Source organism: Colobus angolensis, unplaced genomic scaffold (assembly GCF_000951035.1).
Source record: "Colobus angolensis palliatus isolate OR3802 unplaced genomic scaffold, Cang.pa_1.0 Scaffold104, whole genome shotgun sequence".
Lineage (NCBI taxonomy): Eukaryota > Metazoa > Chordata > Mammalia > Primates > Cercopithecidae > Colobus > Colobus angolensis.
The window spans coordinates 8,639,896-8,661,172 of NW_012111364.1; the positions used below are offsets into that span (position 1 = coordinate 8,639,896).

The following is a 21,277-nucleotide window of genomic DNA, read 5'->3' on the forward strand; positions in this document are numbered from 1 at the left end:
CTGTGAGTCGGGGTCCCTAGCAAGATTGTCTGTAACTAATAAGTGTTGTGTCATTGGGTAGGTTCTTTAACCTGGGTGTCTTTTTCCGTATCTGTAAAGTGAGTTAGAGGAGATGATCTCTAAGATTCCTATTGGTTGCAAAAAAAAATAAAAAGTATGATTTTTCTCATTGGGACAAACCATCCGGTTCCCAGAATATGTTTGGGCAATGGCAAGTAGAGAAGTTTTGCCGAATTGAATGAAGGCTTTTCAGATGGCTGTGTGGATGGGTGGCTGAAAGGGCTGCATTCGTGCTTGACTGTAGAGGTCCTGAATACCACTAGACAGAGTGAACCTTTACCCAGTAGTCAGGGAGCCATTGAGGGCCTTTGAGTAAGTGAGTAATCTCACAGCCAGCCTGTCTAACTTTGCTTTCTGTTGCTTATAACAGAATACTGGCAACTGGATAATTTATGAAGAAAAGGGTTCACGCCTGTAATCCTAGCACTTTGGGAGATCAAGGCAGGAGGATCACTAGAGACCAAGAGGGCAACAAAGTGAAACCCTATCTCTACAAAAGTTTTAAAAGTTAGCCAGGCATGGTGGCATATGCCTGTAGTCCCAGCTACTCGGGAGGCACGCCAGCCTGGAGTGCTATGGTTGCACCACTGCTCTCCAGCCTGGATGACAGAGTGAGACTCCGCAAAGAAAAAGAAAAGAAAAGAAAGAAATTGAATTTATTTCTTAGAGTTATAGGGGCTAAAAAGTCCAATTCCAAAGGGACACATCTGGTGAGGGCCTTTTTGCTGGTGGGGACTCTGCTGAGTCCCAAGGCAGCTTAGGGCATCATCACATGGTGAGGGGGCCGAGTGTGCTCCCTCAGGTCTGCCTTCCTCTTCTTATAAAAGCCACCAGTCCCACTCCCATGATAATCCATTAATTCATTAATCCATGAATGGGTTAACCCATATGTGAGGGCAGAGCCCTCATGACCTAATCACCTCTTAAAGGCCCCACCTCTCAATGCTGCCACACTAGGGATTAAATATAAGCCTGAGCTTTGGAGGGGACAGATATGCAAACCATAACACGTGCTAAGCAAAGATACACAGTAAGAGGGTTCCTCTATGGAGCACCAGCAGCTTCACCAATGGGCAAACCCAGAAGGGCTCCCAGACAGGAATTTGTCTTTGGAGTTCCAGAAAGAACTTGGAATTGGAGGTAGAGATTGGAGAACCTTCTGAGGTGACATTGGAACCCTAAGAATAGGAAAGATCTTCTATAGAGAATGTAGGGAAGGTATGATGGTTTGGGATGAAACCTTAAGGGCAGCCAGAGTAGGAGGAGGCAGTGGAGAAGGTACTGTTAGGGAGATGGGAGGTCATCCAAGAGAGCCGCCTCATGGGGACTCCCAGGAGATGGCAGCATTTCCAGGCCGGGCAGTGGTACAAATGATGCTGTACAGGTCAAGGCTTGGGAAAAGAGCATTGGAATTGGCCATGAGGATCTCACTGCTGACCTTCAAGAGAGCTACTTCAATGTAGGGTGGGGGCAGGAACTTAATTACAAGCAGCTGAGAAAAGAGTAGAGACAAAGTAGAATATGTGGTTGTAGAAGGAAGAAGAAACCAGAACAGTAACTTGAAAGTGCGAGAGGACGGTGGAGAGCAACATCAAGTGAAGGCTGATTATTGTTGAGATAGGCACACATCTCCTGTGGCTAGGGGAAGGAAGCATTGGAGAATGAAAGACTAAAGATGCTGGATCTGAATAATTGTGGGAACACAGCAGGCTTCACGAAGGAGGGGAAGGCACAGAGAGGGCTTATCTTAGAAAGGAGAGGCAATGCCTGCAAGTTCATGGAGTTGGAGACAGGTGAGGATGTGAGTACGTCATGTCTGTTGGCTCTTATTTTTGCAGCAGTGTCTGTGGTTGGGTTATCTGATAAGAAAGTAAACCTGGAGACTTAAGAGCCTGCAAGAGAGTGAAGGGAGCTTGGAGTAGCATCTATGGGTTTGGCACCCGAGAGATCCTCAGCCCTTGTTCATCCTTTAAGACAAAAGCAGGAGTGGGGCACCATAACCCAGAAGCAATCCACGTCTGCATGGGTGGAAGCCCTGACTCCAGTTGGGAGTTTCTTACTGGAGTTTCTTCCAAAGAACTTATCACATCTCTGCATGTGTCTCCATTTTCTCTCAGTTGGGTTGAATTTTTTTCAAAGAAAATGACAGCATGATTCTCAAAAGCCAACTGACTATAGAGTTATTTCTCAAGTCTCAACTTGTGTGGTTACAGACCTGAACCTGTCCTTTTCTACTTGTAATTAGATTTTTCTTACGAGATATGTGTAATAATTTTAAGCATCTTAATTATCAGTGCAATAATTGGGAGGTTTTTGTATTTTATGGTTCAAGTCAGTGCCAGTTTCACTGCTTTTAGCTAAGTGGTGAGTTCTCTTAAAAGAGAAAATGTGCACTATGTAGCCTGTTAACTGTTGAATAACCAGGAAGCTAAATAAAAGGCTAAATTCAATGGTAGACCTCAGTGTCGGCAAAATCTGTATTTAGAACTGGCTGTAGGCAATATCCTCACCAAGGGTCCTTTTCTCTTTTTGGTCACTAAAAAGTTTGAGTTGAATAGGATATAGTATTAGTAAAAAGTTTTCTGATTGCAAGTGATAGAAAACCCCTATTTGAAATAGTTTAGGTTTAAATTTTTAAAAGCGAAAAAGAATGTATTGATCCATGTAGTGGGGACACTCAATTGTGGATTGGCTTCAAGCAAGGCTGGATCCAGGGGCTTGGACGGTTTTATCAGGATTCTCTGTCCACCTCTTCAGGCTGTTTCCCTCTATGTGTTGACTTCATTATCACTGGAAGCCTGAAATTTGCATCTTTAGAGATTGGAATCCCAAAAAAAGGGAGGCCCTCTTCCATTAAGTTTCTATATACCAGATTCAGGGAGGTGTCTGACATATGTCCACCCCTGAGCCAGTCACCAAGGCCTAGGGGATGAAGGACTCTGGCCAGCCTTGCCGCTCATTCACTGGGGTGGAGGGTAATGAGTCATTTCCAGTGGCATCTCACCAGGATCACATGAAGGCATTTTCCCAAAGGGAAGACTGAAGAAGCAGAGGGAAAGGATGCTGAGTTCGCAAAAACCACCAAAGTCCATTATGAACACCATAGCACAAAACCTAAACAATAAAAACAAAGATGGAGCTGTTACAGTCTGTGGTTATTTTTAGAAGGCTTACAGTTTATTATTTGTTGTTGCTAATGTTAGTAATGATCTTCCCTGAACAGACATCTAGGATTTGACTTAGTGGAGGGCTGTACAAAGCAACTGTAGAAGGAACACATGTCATTTCCAAGGTACATTTGAAATTATGTGCTCCTCCAGGGTCTACACATTGACTTGACTTGGTTTCAATAAAACAGGTTTGGTTCAGTAATTATCTGGTTTCAGTCAGGGCAAAAAGTAAACTGTAAGAAAGGGTTTGGGCATTCCAGTTCCACCTGAAAGTAGGAAGTGTAGAGTTTTGTAATGTTAATAATCATTAAAAGGGTGATGCTGGGGAGGGGAGCATGCATAAATACAGGTGTTGATGGACACATCCTGAGCTGCGAAGGTTGCTTTCCTTTCCTTTAGCTCCTACCTTCGTCGACAGAGGTGGGCCACCTGCCTGACCTTACAGTCCTGCCTCGCCCACCACGTGCAGGCTCAAGTGGTTCCTGAACAACCCTGTTAATATCACACTGTCTCAGAAGCCTGTTTAAAATGCCATTTTCCCCATCTTCTCACCCACAACACCTACAGGCTATGTCTTAGTGAGAATTTCTGTGATAACACAAACAATAAGAATGCTTACATTAGACAGTTGTCCGACTAAAATGATGTTTTGCCACTATTTTTAAACCACAGTGACATGAGAGTGACTAGATTCTTCCTCTCCCTGATTTATAGCCTGTCTGCTCAGCACATCAGAAATCCCCTTCATCTTTAGATCTTTATGTAAAGTGTGATTGAAAATAGATCCAGTAAAGCCAACACAGAGAACTTAAAAAAAAAAAAAAAAAAAAAGCCTTTACTTACTAACTATCTTATATATTTGAAGAAAACCTGGTCATCTCATTTAATATGACCATATCAGAATTGCAGCATGGCTCAGAAAAAAAATATTAAACATGATTTTTTTCTTCTCTTTAGGAATTAACAACAAAAATGTTTATAGTTTCCAAGTGGCAATTAGATACCACCCCAAAGCCACAGTTGATCATACCATCTGTCTTTGGTTCTCAAAATATGTAATAAACCCAATGAAAGGACTTGGTGTAAGATTTCTGATAGTAATGCTACTTGTATTCAATATTCAGTATTCTGCCAATGTTCGTAATGTAAGGATGGCTGTCTTCTTTAAAGCCTTCCTTCTGGAAAGGCAGTTAGGTTTAAGGTGTATTTCTTTTGGTCTTCCTGACAACACCGAGGTGGCCCTTATTAACATGAAAACCTTATGGAGGAGCAAACAGAGACTCAAGGGGGTCTAAGGGTTTTACTGAAGTCACACAGCAGGGAAGGGGTGGACCTGAGGCTTCACCTCTGATCTGGTGCTCACTTCAACTCTCCCAGAACTGTGTCTCTAGCCTGTGAAGCTCCCTGACCGCAGCCTCTTTCCCTTTTATTTTATTGCTGCAAAAGGTACTCAGGCAAACCAGACCCACTTTTCATTTGCTTCATGCAGTAGAGTTTCAGCAAAGTGGGAAGGAAGTAAGGATGCCTCTCTTGGGCATTGTTGAGCTTCTGGACATCCTCCCCTTCCCTGTCATGCCCTGGACCAGGGCGTGGTGAAGGTTCTTTCCCCATCTTGGGTGGTAGGACAGGCTGCCACATGGTGTGTTGCTGTTCCAGCCAGGCAATGTGTATTGAGGGCTTGCGTGGGAAGATTTGGGAAGCTATACAAACAAGGAACTAAGATCTCCAACACGTTTTCAATCTTGGCTTTGTTTCATATCTGAGAAATGTTTTGGCAAATTTGCTTTTATATTAAAGAAAAAGCAAAACCCTAGAGTCTGATGCCCAGAAACTGAACTTGCTTTGGAGGACAGGGGACAAGGGAACATGGGATTTTAGAAATTTAATTCTATAAACTCTTAAGAGGGGCTATAATAATGGCATGAACTTATATTTTGATGACCTTTTTCTTAAATCCAGCCATCACCCAGTCTCCCCCTTCGCAGCCCCTACAGCATTGATTCCTGAGGGCTTGAGCCCTCCGTGGTGATGTTTTGTTCTCTGTTACTTCATTCAGCTTGCCTGGGATCAGTGGCAGGGACCCCGGAACCCGAAGGTGCTGATAAAGATGACCTGCTGCTGTTGAGTGAGATCTTCAATGCTTCCTCCCTGGAAGAGGGCGACTTCAGCAAAGAGTGGGCCGCTGTGTTTGGGGACGGCCAAGTGAAGGAGCCAGCAGCGCCCACTATGGCCCTGGGAGAGCCAGACCCCAAGCCCCAGACAGGCTCAGGTTTCCTTCCTTCGCAGCTTTTAGACCAAAATATGAAAGACTTACAGGCCTCGCTACAAGGTAGGTATGGTGGGGATCGATATGGGGTTTTTTGTTTGTTCATTCTTTTTATTTTCAATCCAAAAGCACATTTCTTCCTTCTTTGTCTTTTTTAATGTTTTCTCTATTTTTACTGACTTTTAAACTGGAGACTCAGAATCACATTCCAACTTTATGTTGCAGGGTTTAAAATACATTCCTTTTCATAATTCTCCCCCTGTGTTAACATCAAAGGTTAGAGGAGTGGTTCTAAATCATATTGTCATCCTTTGATTTTAGACGACTTGTGGCATACTTGAGAGGATCAAACTGCTTTCATGGTCAAGGCCCTGTTGACTTGGCCACTCTGCCCTGAGTTCTCCACGTTCCCATAAGCATGCCCTCTTCCTGGGTGCTGACTGACATTGCACGGGGTTTCTTCACTATTTTTGCAGACTAAGTCTTATCTTGCACTTCTGCTCCCCTTCTGTTCTGATCCACCTCTCCCCTGAGGACCCCCAACTGGCTCCGCTCTTCTGGTTCTGCCCAAAACACAGGGCCAAACAGTACCTCCTCAGCCACAGAAAAAATAAGAGTCTCCACACTGATCAGAAGTGGTTTGTCAGGCCAGGTGTGGTGGCTCATGCCTGTAACCCCAGCACTTTGGGAGGCCAAGGTGAGCGGATCACTTGAGGTCAGGAGTTCGAGACCAGCCTGGCCAACAATGGCGGAAGCCCGTCTCTACTAAAAGTACAAAAAAAAAAAAAAATAGCCAGGCATGATGGCACATGCCTGTAATCCCAAATCCCAGTTACTCAGGAGGCTGAGGCAAGAGAATCGCTTGAACCCAGGAGGCAAAGATTGCAGTGAGCCAAGATCGTGCCACTGCACTCCAGCCTGAGCAACACAGTGAGGCTCTCTGGAAAAAAAAAAAATGTTGGGGGGGTTGTCAACATCAGTAAGGGTTCAAGGTACACCAACCAAGTGCTGGCTGAGAATTGCTAGCACTAGAACACATTGGTTTACAGGGCAAAGCCTGAAACTCAGGTTGAAATTTAAATTTTTAAGTTTGAGTTTCTAAACACACAAAGGAAACCATTTTTTAGTATTTCAACACTTTTTCCTTCTTTCATGTGACTTTAATTGTAAAACAGGAATCACTTAAGAAATTCTTAAACTGTTTTGGTTTTTCTATGAATTTAGGCTGTCTCCCTAATAAACAACATGTTTATCTGGCACTTAAAGCTAAGAACAAAACGGTAAAGCTGGAACGATTAAGTAATTATGGGCTATTAAAACCTCAGGTCTTTGGAGATGAGATCATGGACACAAGAGTTGGTGGGCAAAACAAAAAAAAAGTCTCTTTTTTTTTTTTTTAAATGAAATACATGACTCCTTTTATCTTCCTTTGGGAGTCTCGTTTTGTAGCCATTTCATTTATTTGCAGTAATGGAGGTAGAGAGAGCAGGGATAAATGAAATCCAAAAATGTTTCTCCACCCTGAGTTTCACCCCAGGTTTCACCACCTCATTCACGGGAGCTGCAACTGACTAGCGTTTCCTCCCCACCCACCTGTGGCGGAGGTGCTAACAAGTCCTGAGAGAGTCGAGGCAGAGCCCAGATCCTCAAGTGATATCTGAGGGCGACTGAGGTGTGTTGCAGAACGAACCTCACTCAGACCCTCAGCTTTGGAAACACAAGAGCCCCTGCTGCTGTGTTCCTGCTTAGCCAGGGTGACTGAGTGTCAGTCATTGTAAGAGCCCATGCACACACATCCGCAGACAGCCAAGAAGTCAGAGCTCCACGCCCACTTCCTGAGCAGGCAAAGTGAGAGAAGCTCATCTCAGTGCCCACAGTGGGGCTGCCAGACTAGGCCTGAGAGCTATGACAAGAGCAGCGGCCATGGGGAATTGCACTTCAGCCTTGCCCCATATACGTGGGAAAGGCACCAAACCACATTGAGGTCTAAGGAGGGAGGTGTTCTGAGAGGGAGAGAGAAACACAAGCTCATGCTATGGAAAGAGAAACAGGAACTGCAGAGGGAGGCCATTTGTTACTCAGGCCAACAAAATCTCATTTGAGGTTGCCATCCTACTAGCACTTTAGCAAGTCTCTCATTCATTCAACAAATATTTACTGGGCCCCACTGTGTGCCAGGCGCTGGGAATTCAGCTGAGCACAAAACAGACAAGGCTGTCTGCTGTCCTGGAACTCACACTGTAACAGGATGCAGACAGGCAGAGAATAATAAGCATAATAATAAGCAAATTGCACAGTAGGCTAGAAAGTGATCAATGTTAGGGAGAAAAGGAAAAAGTAGAGCCTGGGGATAATGGAGTGCTGGGACTGTCAAGGTAGTAGGTCAGGCTGCACAACTGAATAGGTTCTTACTGGGAAGATGAGATCTGAGCAGAGACTTGCAGGAGGTGAGAATGAACCATGTGGAGCTCTGGGCAGACGGAACAACCTGTGCCAATGCCTAAGGTGAGGACGTGTCTGGTACAGTGAAGGGTCTTCAGGAAGGGCACTTGGCTGGAGCCAACTAAGCAAGGGGGAGGGATGCTCAGAGGATGCAGAGGCGGAGGCCAGGCCATACAGGGACTCATAGCTGTTGGAAGAACTTCGACCTTTTTTCAGCCCGAGTAAAACTGGGAGCCATCACAGCATCTTGAGCCACAGAGTAACATGATCTGATTTCCTATTTAAAAGGGTCATTCTGTCCGCTAAAAGTTTTATTTCCTCTGCTGGGATTCTATTAAGGTCAGTGTTAAAGGAGTTACCACCCAGGCATGGTGGCTCACGCCTGTAATTCCAGCACTTTAGGAGGCCGAGGTGGGCAGATAGCTTGAGGTCAGGAGTTTGAGACCAGCCAGGCCAACATGGTGAAATCCTGTCTCTACTAAAAATACAAAAATTAGCTGGGTATGGTGGTGCGCACCTGTAGGTCCAGCTACTCAGGAGGCTGAGGCAGAAGAATCATTTGAACCTAGGAGGCAGAGGTTGCAGTGAGCTGAGATCATGCCACTACACTCCAGTCTGGGTGACAGAGTGAGTGAGACTCTGTCTCTAAAAAAAAAAAAAAAAAAAAAACTGAGTTAACTTGTAACTACTGTACTATTTCCTTTGCATACAAACAGCTGCCAATTGAATATCTACAGAATTGAAATGATAGGGGGAAAAAAAGCCAAACCTAGGTGGTTGAAATAAGCAGCCCATTCAGCTTCTGCCACACTTACAGATTCCCAGCAGCTGCTCCCATTTCAGGGATCCTTGATCCTTCGACACGTGTTTGTTACAAATGAAGGATGGACCTTATGCTTCCATAACTGATCCTATTGTCAAATTTTGCCTTCTAGGTTTCTATCAGGACCCTCAGTCCCCTTAAAAAAGAGGAAAGGATGAATGTTAACTTGAGATTTTTTTTTCACTGCATCCATGGCCTAGAAAATCTACCTGTACATGGCTGGGCATGGTGGTTCACGCCTGAAATCCCAGCACTTTGGGAGGCCAAAGTGGGCGGATCACGAGGTCAAGAGGTCTAGACCATCCTGGCCAACCTGGTGAAACCCTGTCTCTCCTGAAAATATAAAAATTAGCTGGGAGCAGTGGCACGTGCCTGTAGTCCCAGCTACTCAGGAGGCTGAGGCGGGAGAATCACTTGAACCCGAGAAGCAGAGTGAGCAGAGATCACACCACTGCACTCCAGCCTGGGCAATAGAAGGAGACTCTATTAAAAAAAAACAATCTATACACATGAATAGTTACATATAATAGTTTACTAATTATTATTAAACATTGGCCACCCTATATTGAAACTGCTTCCCCTGATCAACCAGATAATCTCAAAGACCTATTTCAATAAACCACTTAAATGACTAAGTAGTCAAACTAAACACAGAGTAGAAAATCTCATTGGGTTGGCCAAGTACTGTGGCGCACACCTGTAATCCTAGCACTTTGGAAGGCTGAGGCAGGAGGATTGCTTGAGGCCAGAAGTTTGAGACCAGCCTGGGCAATATAGTGAGTCGCCATCTCTACAAAAAATAAAAAATAAAAAAATTTCTTTTTAAGTAACTGAGCATGCTGGCGCATGCCTGTAGTCATAGCTACTTGGGGAGCTGCAGTGAGAGGATTGCTTGAGCCTGGAAGGTGGAGGTTGCAGTGAGCTGTGATCATGCCACTGCACTCTGGCCTGGGCAACACAGTGAGACCCTGTATCACAAAAAATAAAAAGACTATTTGGCATCCTGGCTCAGTGAAACACTGGGGAGGAGTTCAGAGCCTGGGTTTTATCTTGCAATCCCCCCCGCCCCTCCTCACTCTGAAGCTGGTGGTCAGGCCCCTTCAGTTCTCTGGGCCTTTACCTCTTATCTGTAAAATGAGGTCATGGACTTAGCTTCTTATCCCTGTGTTATCTTCTTACCCCTCGGTTAGTTCCCACTGCAGAGATGCGGAGGTCTAAAATTGTATGATTCAGTGAATCTACAATTTGTAGATGGTAAAATAACAGCCAGCACTCGGTGTGGCACGTGCTGTGTGCCAAGAACTGTCCTGTGTGCTTTTCACATGGATGAACTTTAATCCTCACCGCACCCTTCCCAGCCAGCTACTATTACCCGTTTTATTGCCTGGGAAACTGAGGAACAGTGGTTAAGTGATGTGCCCCAGATCACACTCCTGTTAATGGGCAGGCCAGATTTTGAGCCCAGGCAGCCTGACTCCAGAATCCATGCCTTTTACCATTCCCTTCTCTGGCCTCTCAGTACAGTCTCTGATAGCAAAAGGGATTTCCCAGTGGGGCTCTTCAGGCATCTCTTTGGAAGCCGTCAGAGGGGCAGAATTTGTAGTGACACCCTGGCCTGGGCATCCTGGTTGCACACAGGGATGGAGACATTTGGGGAGCCATAAAGGAGGAATGGGTGTGGGAGACAGAGGCTAAGTCCACACAAAATTGAATGATGCTCCAGAATAGAATATTTGAAATTGAAATTGTCCTAGGAAATCATGTTCCTGTGTGCCAGCAGCCACATTCCCTCTGGCACAACCCTGCTGAGTCTCAGGTTGTCCTGGCTGTCTGTGAGAGACTGGGGCACCGAGTCCTCAGGGACAGGCACCAGGACTGAACTGCAAGCTCTGGGCCACCTCCCCAGCTCCCTTAACCCATCTCACAGTCCACATTTCCCTCTCTTCTTCCTCCTTCATCTCTTCAGTTTCCTCCTCTGTCGTCTCCCTGGATTCTCCCCTGCTTTTCTACCTCTCTACCTCTCTTCTTTGACCTCTCTCCTCGTTCTGTCCCCAGTCCCCTGGGGAAATGGAGAGAAAGGGGGATTTGGAGAACACTGACATCTTGTTTTCCTCCTACTTTAAGCTCTAAGAGTTCGAAACAAAGGAATGCATGTAGAATCAAGTTGTGCTGAAAATGAGAAGATGAAATTAATTTTAGGTGGGATTTCTAAGAGTGACTGAAGTTATCAGCATGATGGGGGTGGGGGTTCCTGTGTCATGCAGTGATGAGAAAATTGTGCCTTCCTGAGGCCTCTTTGTGTGAGTAGGAGGAGAGCCAGCCAGAGAGGCCACCTGAGCTGGAGTCAGGCGATGCTGAGAGGCCTTAGAGTCGATGTTCTCAATTCTCTACCCATTTCCAAAATTTAGAAGTAGACACTGATACTAGAAAGATTACCAGTGGCTCAAAATAAATGCATCAGGACATCTTTTAATTTAGGACTCTGCAAACCAAGGTTAGGAATCTTGTTCCAAATTCCCAAAAACATACAGCCTTGTGTTCCTTCATGATATTCTTTTGTTTTACCGAATTCTGAGATGCCGTTGCCATCTGGGTGGATTTCCATTTAAGGCTAATATAATGCCAGGCTTCGGGTTATCTCCATTTCACCTTTCATCAAACAGTGCTCATCTCCTGCCATTCCTGGCTTAGCCTGGCTCCAGGTAACTGACATTCCCAGTACTCAGAATCATGTGAGGGAAAAGACCATGGGGTGTATTTTTAGTTTGAATGCAAAGCAGGCACTCTTAGCACAAGGCAATGGAACTGAGTTCCACCAAAGTGCAGCCCTTCCTATGCCTGCTGAGGAGCATTTGCAGGCCTTGGAGCTCTGCAGAATTTAGTCCACAGAAGGAACTTTGATCTACTCCATACCCGTTTTACAGATCAGGGAATCAAGGAGCCCCAGAAAGGCCTTGTGACCTGCTTTGTTGTTGCAGTTGTTCCACCATTTGAATAAGGTCTAAACTCCTCAGCATGGCTTATAAGGTCCTTTAGGACATGACTGTCTCCTCACTGTCCACACCTCCCACATCTTTGCTTAGCTGTCTTTGTGGCATTGCTTCCCTGGAGAACCGCGTGTGCTATCAGTACGCCTGACTCCAGCCATATCAAGCTTCAGTGCACCCGTCTGTCCCCACCATGGGGTCTTGGCACATGCTCTCCCTTCCCCTTAGAACATGCCACTCACCTCCGCAGCATGCTGCTTGTCTTACCTGGCTAACTTCTCATCCTTCAGCATCTCAGCTCCAATGTCATCTCACTGAGGAGCCTTCCTTGAGTCCTCCCGCCTGAGCAGTCACGGTGTTTCTGCTCCCCATGTCCATGACAACCTTTAAGTACAGGTTGTACTTAATCATTCCTCTCCCCTTACCTTACTGTAAAATTGATTCACTTTATTTTAACTTTTAATTTCTATGGGAATAGTAGATGTATGTATTTATGGGGTATGTGAGACATTTTGATACAGGCATGCAATGTGTAATAATCACAGCAGGGTAAATGGGGTGTTCATCACCTCAAGCATTTCTCATTTATTTGTGTTACACACATTTCAATTATAATTTCAATTATACTCTTTGGGCTATTTTTAAATGTGCTATAAATTATTGTTGACTGCAGTCACCCTGTCATGCTCTCAAATGCTAGATCACATTTATTCTACCTACCTAGATTTTTGTACCCGCTAACCATCCCTACTACCCCCACCCCGACCACCCTTTCCAGCCTCTGGTAACCGTCATTCTACTTTCTATTTCCATGAATTGAATTGTTTTAATTTTTAGCTCCCACAAATGAGTAAGAACATGCGAAGTTTGTCTTTCTGTGCCTGGCTTAGTTCACTTAACATAATGTCTTCCAGTTCTATCCATGTTGTTGCAAATGACAGGATCTCATTCTGATTCCATTTTCTGTCTCTCACTTGAGGTCGTCATGGGAACAGGGCCCATATTTATGTTGCTTACCATCATATTTCCAGAACACAGCTCAGTGCCTGGAATACAGTAAATGTACAAAAGTACTCGCTTGCTGGCTGGCTGGCTCGCTGGCTGGCTGGCTGGATGGCTGGCTGGATGGATGGATATCAGGCAAGAAGTAGGGGAGAGGACAACTGACAAATGACACTAGATGAAAAGAAACCAGTCCTAAAATGGGAACCCTTGAAGATGATGCCCTCAGGGGTTACTCCTGCCGTCTACTTAGCTTACAAACTCCCAGATTCAGCTTAGGTTTACTGAGGGCCTGCTCTCTAGCCTCTCTCCTACCTGGTTTCGTCTACAAGATCCCATTTTATCGAAACAACCCCCAAATGAGGCAGGACATTTTATTTCCCCCTTGCAGGAATGGAAACTAGGCCTGAGGGGGAACTGTGGGTGTCAGGGTGGTGCTTGGCCACGTGGTTGTGGTGTTCCCACTCTCCCCTTCACAGGCAGCCCCAAGCAGAGCTCTCCAGCCTGTGATCCCCGCCCAGCCCAGGGCTTCGGCTCTCCCAGCTGGTAAATGACACCCACGGCAAAGCGCAGCTCTGGGCGGTGTCCTTTGGCTTCACTTGCTGCTCTAGCTGGCCAGCCTTATGCCTGGCTGATTTAGGTTTTCCTTTACGTGAGTAAGGGGGGCAGCGTTGCTCTAAGAACATTTTACATGTTTCCTACAAATGGGTAGCACTTTTGACATATCAAAGGATCCTGAAAGCTAGGGTAGTCATTTTGTTCACAGAACTCACTGCCCTGGTCGCTCACTTTTCACCACCCCTCTCCTGACAGAACTACTCTGAGATGGGCTGACATCTTTCTAGCCACACCTTCATGTTGAAAATGCCTCAGCCAACTCACACCAGCTAGAGAACAGTTGATGGCAATTATGGGAATATTAGCAACACTAAGTTCTCTTTAAATAGCATTTTTTCCTGACAGAAGCCAAGACATTTGAAATCTGGCTTGGCATTCAATCCGTAATTACCCTCATTGCACCCTTCTCCTAAATAATTTCCAAAGTGATATGAATGAGGTTGAAACTGTAGCTGAGCTTAGTATTTGCTTTTTTTTCCATAAATAGCTGGTGTCATAGACATACTATTTTATCTCTTCATGCTCATGTAGTCGAATTGTTAGACTGATGCTTAATAACTGTTCTGAGAAAAGAATGTGACTTGGCAAACTGGCTGTCGTTTCTGCTTCACACCATTGGGAAAGGGAGTAATGATGCCCTGTGTGTGTTTGTGAACATTCTGAGGTGTACTGTTCCCATCATCTTAGCTCCCAAAGAGGGGATGTCTTCAGGCTTTATGATCTTCACATCCTCTGCTGCAGAGAAGCCCCCAAATCCATGGATTCTAGGTGTTCACTGTATGGTTCCTGAGTGTTTCAGGTGAACAATATTTAAAAATCCATACTTACAAAGGAATTCAAGTAGAAGATATCTCTTTTGTCTATAAAGGAATCTGCCATTATCATCTTTTAAATCACGTTTGAAAATATAAATTGTATTCCTGGGTTCTCTTATTTATTTTTTTATCTTTGAGATGCACTCTCACTCTGTCACCCAGGCTGGAACACAGTGGCGCGATCTCAGCTCACTGCAACCTCCGCCTCCCGGGTTCAAGTGATTCTACTGCCTCAGCCCCCCGAGTAGCTGGGATTACAGGTGCCCGCCACCACACCCGGCTAATTTTTGTATTTTTAGTAGAGACAGGGTTTCACCATATTGGCTGGGCTAGTCTTGACCTCCTGACCTCAAATGATCCGCCTGCTTTGGCTTCCCAAAGTGCTGGGATTACAGACGTGAGCCACCACGCCCGGCCTCTGGGTTCTTTTAAAGCATGACTTGATACATAGATGTTTCACTTATTTATAGCTTTTCAAGAACATGCACATTCCATGATGGGAAGTGAGCTCCATTTTGACATATAAATTGATTTCTGCCTCCTTTTAGGAATGTGTTCATGTCATACTTCGAAAATTATAATGCTGCGAGTCTGCCTCTTTTTTCCAGTGTTCTCTGCAGCTGAGTGTCGTGCATATTTTTGAAATGGGAAGAATTACCTTGTTTGAGTTCCCACTGTGTCACATAGCATATAGAGATCAGGGAGGGGTTGACTTCTCTACTCCTCACCTGGCTTTTCTGAGTCGGTTCAAGTTCTCTCTGGAAGTGTGGGCCCTCCAGGAACTCTGTCAGAGGACAATAGGATTGAAGAGCATAAAGCTGCAAGATTTGGAGTGAGCTGCCTGGGGGTGTGGAGTCCTGAAGTGGGCCCCTCTGATTCTTAGGAGAACCTCTCTCCTAGTCCTCACACTGGCCCGAAAGGCATCCCGTGATTCTAATCGAAATGGTGACTTAGGCAGCCTCAGCGACCAGATAAGGAAGTGCTTCCAGAACTTTCACTTACATAACAATCACTGAGTGTTTGCTAAAATCATTTCCTGGGCTCTACCCGCAGGGATTCTGATTCAGTAGGTCAGCAATGGCTCATGAACTTGAATTTCTAACCAGCACATAGGTGATGCCCATGCCTCTGTTGAGGACACACATTGTGAGAACCATGGCTCTGAGAGACTGAGGGCAAGCTGCAGGGGTTAGGGGAAAGGTGGCATGGGCTCTGGAGGACAGGCAGGTCTTGGGTACACTTAGTGTTAGCGAAAGATTGCAGGAAAGGGTGACAGTTACCAGTTAGATTCAGTATGATCGGCATTATTTGGCACACACCGCAACCACAACTGTAACTTTCCACATTTACCACTGTTCTTTGTGATTTGGGTCTAGAAGGAAAATGGTCAGGGGCCAATTTTCTAGGAACCACGGAGGTTATGTTATTCCTGGATTACACCAAATACTGGTCATTTTAAAAAACTGTTTTATTGCAGTATAATTTATATGCCAAAAATTCACCCATTGTAAGAGAACAGCTCAAGGATTTCTGGTAACTTTATATTGTGCAGCCTTCACCACAGTCCAGTGTTAGAATATTTCTGCGGTCCCAGATAGCTCCCTCCAAGTCTAGTGCTTTTGATTGTTTGTGAATTCTGTTATATATGTGTTCAAATACCTTTCCAATGAATAACAATGCCTTTTAGAACTCTTCGTATTTTTTCATTGTTCTAGATTCAATAAATAGGTCACAGGCCACCTGTTTGATTAAGTTGGTCTTAATAAATAAGTTTGTGAGGTTTGTGCCATTTGCCCAAACTGAAATACTTCAACCAGTGCATATTATTATAATACTGAATATGTGCCAGGTACTGCTTTGCCATCTGTTAAAATAATGCTTTAGAAGTGTACTTCTCACGGCTTAAAAGAGTACTCTGTTTATGTTAATGTAATAGTCATATATTTGAACACCCATTGTGTAGCATTCAGTGCACTAAAGGATATAAAGATGAGTAATACATTGTCCCTGGCGTCCAGGGGCTCAGGACTCTAGGAGATGAGATGAAAATATCAACTAAGAAATGGAGTATAATTCTATAATGAAGTCCACTGGAAAGTCTGAAGCTTAGAATGGCAGAGTGAACAAGTGGCATTAAATCCTATACTTTTTGTGCCATATACGGAGTGGCATTCTTGCTCTGGACATTGGTTTCACTGCCCCATCTGAACTCTCCCTTTCAAACATGATCTCTCTTGAAGGCCTTATCAGATGCAAATCTTTTTCTTAAAAAACGCTGTGACCAGAGTATCCCAATAAAAGGATAACAGTTTTAAGCATAATGATCCCAACAGTGATGCATCCTCTGATGGTCTACATTTTATAGTGAGAATCAGCAATCCACTTAATCAGCAAACATCTACCTGTGCTGTGTTAAGTATTTTGGAGCAAACTGAAAAACAAAAAATTCCTTGTCTCATTGAGAAGATAAGACTTGCATATAAAGAATGAAAGCAGAGGTGCAAAGAAGCTTATGGTAAAGTTCTTCATTAAATATGAGTCATGCCAAAACCTCCAGGACAGACAGTAAATGCTGTGTGGAACTAGGTTTGCTGTCCCTAAAACAGGAGTGCTGAATGCCTCTTAACCATTCTGGGGCAGGCAGGGCACAAGGGGCATTATAGAACATGTGGTTGGGTTATACAAGGTGTATTAGTCCATTTTCACACTGCTATTAATATAAAGAACTGCCCAAGACTGGATAATTTATAAAGGAAAGAGGTTTAATCGACTCACAGTTCAGCATGACTGGGGAGACCTCAGGAAAGTTACAATCATGGCAAAGGTGAAGGGGAAGCAAGGCATGTTCTTCACAAGGAGGCAGGAAGGAGAAGTGTGGAGCAAATGGGGGGGAGCTCCTTTTAAAACCATCAGATCTCACGAGAACTCACTATCAGGAGAACAGCATGGGGGAAACCATCCCCATGATTCAGTTACCTCCACCTGGTCACTCCCTTGACAAGTGGGGATTATGGGGATCATGGGATTACAATTCAAGGTGAGATTTGGGTGGGGACACGAAGCCTAACCATATCACAAGCCAAATACCATTGTAAGGGGGAGGCATAAAGTTAAAGAGGGATTTCTTTCCCCCACATATATTTGGACTGGACTGCCATTTACTTATCTGTATTAATTAAATCCCCCAATTTATATTAGCTGTGTAGAAAATAAAAGGACTGGATCATATTGGAAGTTGAGAAAATGTGCAGTTACTAGTCCTATTGCTTCATTTAATGGTGTTCTCTTTTTTAAGCTTTTCCCCATTTGTGACAGGAAAACAAAGCACCTGCTTTCGTTAGAGCACCACTGATAATCTTTGGTATGATCATGAAATGATTGTGCTTGAGAAGAAAAATGGGCATAAATAAAGCTAAAAAGCTAAGATGCCTTATCCATAGCAATTGTTTCCTTTTCAGAATCTAACCTTTTCCTTCATTTTTCATATTTTTGGATTGGGTTTGATGATGCATATCTCCTATCTCCTCAAATGTATTCCAGTATGAGGAACATGGGAGAAATGTCTTATTTTTATTCGGAGGCCACCATGATTGAGAACCATGAACATGGCCATCAACTGGTGGGTCCATGTGACTTCTTCTCTAGATGTGGCATGCTCTGGTTTTGAATATTAGGCTGGTCAGAGAACAATGTCAATCCTCCTCTTACTCCATGGCCAGTACCAAAGACAAGCAGTCCAAATGACAACAGCCCTGCAGTGAAAAGTAAAAACAGCATTTTATCTCCCTGAAATGACAGCTGCCTTCCTTTCCAGTGGCCTAACCTGTTTTCTGTACTACTTTGCTGATTTCCATTTGAACTTCTAGGGCTCAAAGCAGGGCTGTGAGATGGAGAATTTTGCATAATCCCAGAAATTACATTCTGACTTCTTTTTCTGGCTTAATGTCCTCATTCATAATTCCCTTTATCAAATAGTACCTAATGTGAACGAGTCAAATATCTACATGTGGTTGGTTGGGTGGTCCCCAAGTTTGGTTGGAAATACCAAGGTATGAAAGGCCTCTGAGGTTTGCTATTTTTAGCCAAAAATACCATTGCCACCACCAAATAGGGCATTTAATTTGTGCTCCTCAGAAAGGGCCAGGTTTCGTAGTTGTCAAAAGAGGTCGTTTCAAGTTCATGAAATCTGTTCTCTTTTGGGACAGGTCCCCCAAGGGAGCCTCTGCTCAACTGAAGATATCATCTGTGTTTGCAGCTCTAGCTCTGTTTCTTTGGTCATCACTGACTTTCTCTTGTTGGCCACAGGAAGTTAAAGGAAGTGTCTCTTCCATTATCATCAAAAAGTGTTCCCATGATGTTCTTTTAAGTGTCATGCAAATAAGTTGCACCTGCTTTGCCTCCAGCAGTGGCTGCCTGGGGAATGTGAGGATTGTCCCAAAGCACAATCACTGACTCCTCACAGCAAGGCCATGATAACACTCGGAGGACCTCCTAAGACCCTTGAAGAGGTTAGAAGGAAGGGGAAACAAGCGTGTAGCATATTTTCACTGGAGTCATCTTTAAGATATTTTGATATCCTCTAGCAAGAATAGAGATAGGCTAATCCAGTGAAATCAGTCATGCCCCATACAGTTTCCTTGGGCCACCTCCTTCACAACTAAAGCAAGATGAGTGACTCCCTTTTTTTAGGCAGTACCCTGCCCACTCCCCCTCCAACTAAGCTATAGTGAGCTCTCTTGTTTCAGATAATCATATCAAGATAAACCAGGTGATTCCAGGGCTAATTGCACATGGAATTCAATGTCACATAGTAAAAACTTGCATATTACCAACTAGTCTTGATACAGTTTTCTCACTATCATAGATAACTGATTTTTACATGTAAATACATTGATATCTACAAGACTTTTTTTTTTACAAAAAGAGAAAGGGAGGGGAATCAGAAGTATAAAGTGGTCAGTACCCTATCTTAGCATTTCAGTGCCATTTTGATGAAAGGATCAAAGACCCTGTTTATATTGATATAATCCCATTGCTTCTTTCCCCTCACTAACCACTTTTAGCAACTTGTCCTACCAATACTTTCTGAGACTCTTTTCAACCAGATGGCAAGCACATTCCTAGCTGCTCTCAGCTAGAAGGATCACCCATCAGAGACATTTTCTTCATGTTTCTGACACTCCCACCTGTTGGAGAAGAAAAAAGGCACAGGTCATCCAAGCCAATGAACTTAGATTCTCATGTGGAATGATTTATGTCCTTTAAACAAAGCCTTCATCTTATTTAGAAATAACTTGCATGAAACACTCTTTTGAGAATGTTCTCCTCATCTGGAAAATAATTTGGCTGTATAATCATGGTATTCAGGAAGTTACAGCAGGTGTTTAGGTGGAAGAGCAGAAGGGAATATTCCAATGAGGCTGAAGAGTGAGGGGAATTGACCCCCTGGGAGGAGGGAAGGCATGTCAGGGCTCTCCTTTTGACAGGAAAGGACTGAAGAAGGCAATGACCCTGAGAGAAGAGGAGAAGCCGGGCCTGAACGCCAAACCCTTTTGGGCCTGCTGCTTTGACGAGTAAAAAGAGTGGCCATAATCTTTCTCCTGACCCAGCAGATTTGAAAAGATTCCTCCAGCAGGCAGTGGAAAGCCCCTTGCTTTCTCAGCCATTCAGTCTGATTTCTGAAATAACTATGCTATTTCCTGGTTGTGGTGAAGTGGCAGGGCCTGAGGGTTTGAGCAGCTTTTCATGGGCGATGGCCATTAGTAGGGTTGGGGTGCAGGTGGGAGTTTGTTAACACAAGAGCTTGTTATTCACAGAGCTTCAGGCCATGGTTTGGAAATGTTAACCAACCGGCCAGCCAGCCACAGGAGTTGGAATTCCCTAACTGTTGTCAGAGACAGAGTGCAAAGGGATTTGTCTGATTGAACATCTTGCATTTTAAGATGACCTGGACCTGCCTGCATCCCACATGGCAGAGGCAGCCATTTGGAAGGTGGATTTGCTCATGTTTCCTCTTCTCTCCCCAGAACCTGCTAAGGCTGCCTCAGACCTGACTGCCTGGTTCAGCCTCTTCGCTGACCTCGACCCACTCTCAAATCCTGATGCTGTTGGGAAAACCGATAAAGAACACGAATTGCTCAATGCATGAATCTGTACCCTTCGGGAGGGCACTCACACGCCGCCCCCAGCAGCTCCCCCGGCGGTAGCAGAAGTATAAAGTGATCAGTATGCTGTTTTAATAATTACGTGCCATTTTAATAAAATGAAAGGGTCAACGACCCTGTTTATTTGGTATAATTATTTACTCTTATTTGGTTTAAAGGGTTTTCGTGTATCTCTATGTGGATCTAAACAATACAGGATTGTCTAGAAGCGGTTTCCAGGCTGCCGCTCTCCTGCCTACATCCCATCATGGCTGCTGCGGTGTCACTGGGCTACCATGAGATCCAAGTTGAAATCAGAAACCTACTTTGGTGGTAGGTTTGAATGACGTGTCCTGAAGCCTCAGAGGCAGCAGGAGACTAGCAAAGCTTAGATGCCTCCTTCTCTGCCCCCAGACTCTGTCCCACTTGGAGGAGGGCTGTAGGAAGATTCCTTCCTGCCAAGCCACCTTCCAGTGAGCTCTGGATGAAGCTCTGGCCAACCAAAGACACTGTCCCCACAGCAGGTGCCTGGTGGGCCACGTGTTCTCACACAGGTAGAGGAGCTGGGCTTCTCTCCAAGGCACAAACCTTTCTATGGAAAGCAGCCATATTTGCAGATACCATTGTCTCCTTTTGTCGTCTTCGTGGCTGGAATTCAAAAGCATGTATTTCTGAAGCCCCTTGTGACATTGTTTTTTTTTTTAATTAAATAGAAAAGATATTTGACATGCAAAGTCAAGTTTATGGAGTCTGTTGTGGGGACTCAGTGATGTGCTGAGGAAAGTGCTCTGGGTGTGGGTGTGGGGACTGGAGTGGGACAGAGGAGAAGGATGGGTCCCAACTGCAGCCTTGAAGCTATTGATTTGACCCCGTGCACCACCCAGGTAAGGCAGCAGCAGGCAGGACGACACGGGGCTTGAAGGATCAGATGGGTGGGAGCTACAGTTTTAC

General features: G+C 44.6%; 1 protein-coding gene across 3 annotated transcripts in view; it reads left to right on the plus strand.

Moving 5' to 3' along the window:
* The window catches only part of ICA1 (islet cell autoantigen 1, 69kDa), a 156,837-nt gene extending 135,777 nt beyond the window's left edge, over positions 1-21,060 (plus strand). For all 3 annotated transcript variants that reach the window (XM_011943075.1, XM_011943064.1, XM_011943069.1), the window contains 2 exons: positions 5,287-5,559; positions 20,210-21,060. In XM_011943075.1, coding sequence (XP_011798465.1) covers positions 5,287-5,559; positions 20,210-20,331 — 395 coding nt within the window. In that variant the 3' untranslated portion in view covers positions 20,332-21,060. The remainder of the gene's footprint in view (positions 1-5,286; positions 5,560-20,209) is intronic.
* Positions 21,061-21,277: the final 217 nt, after the last annotated feature.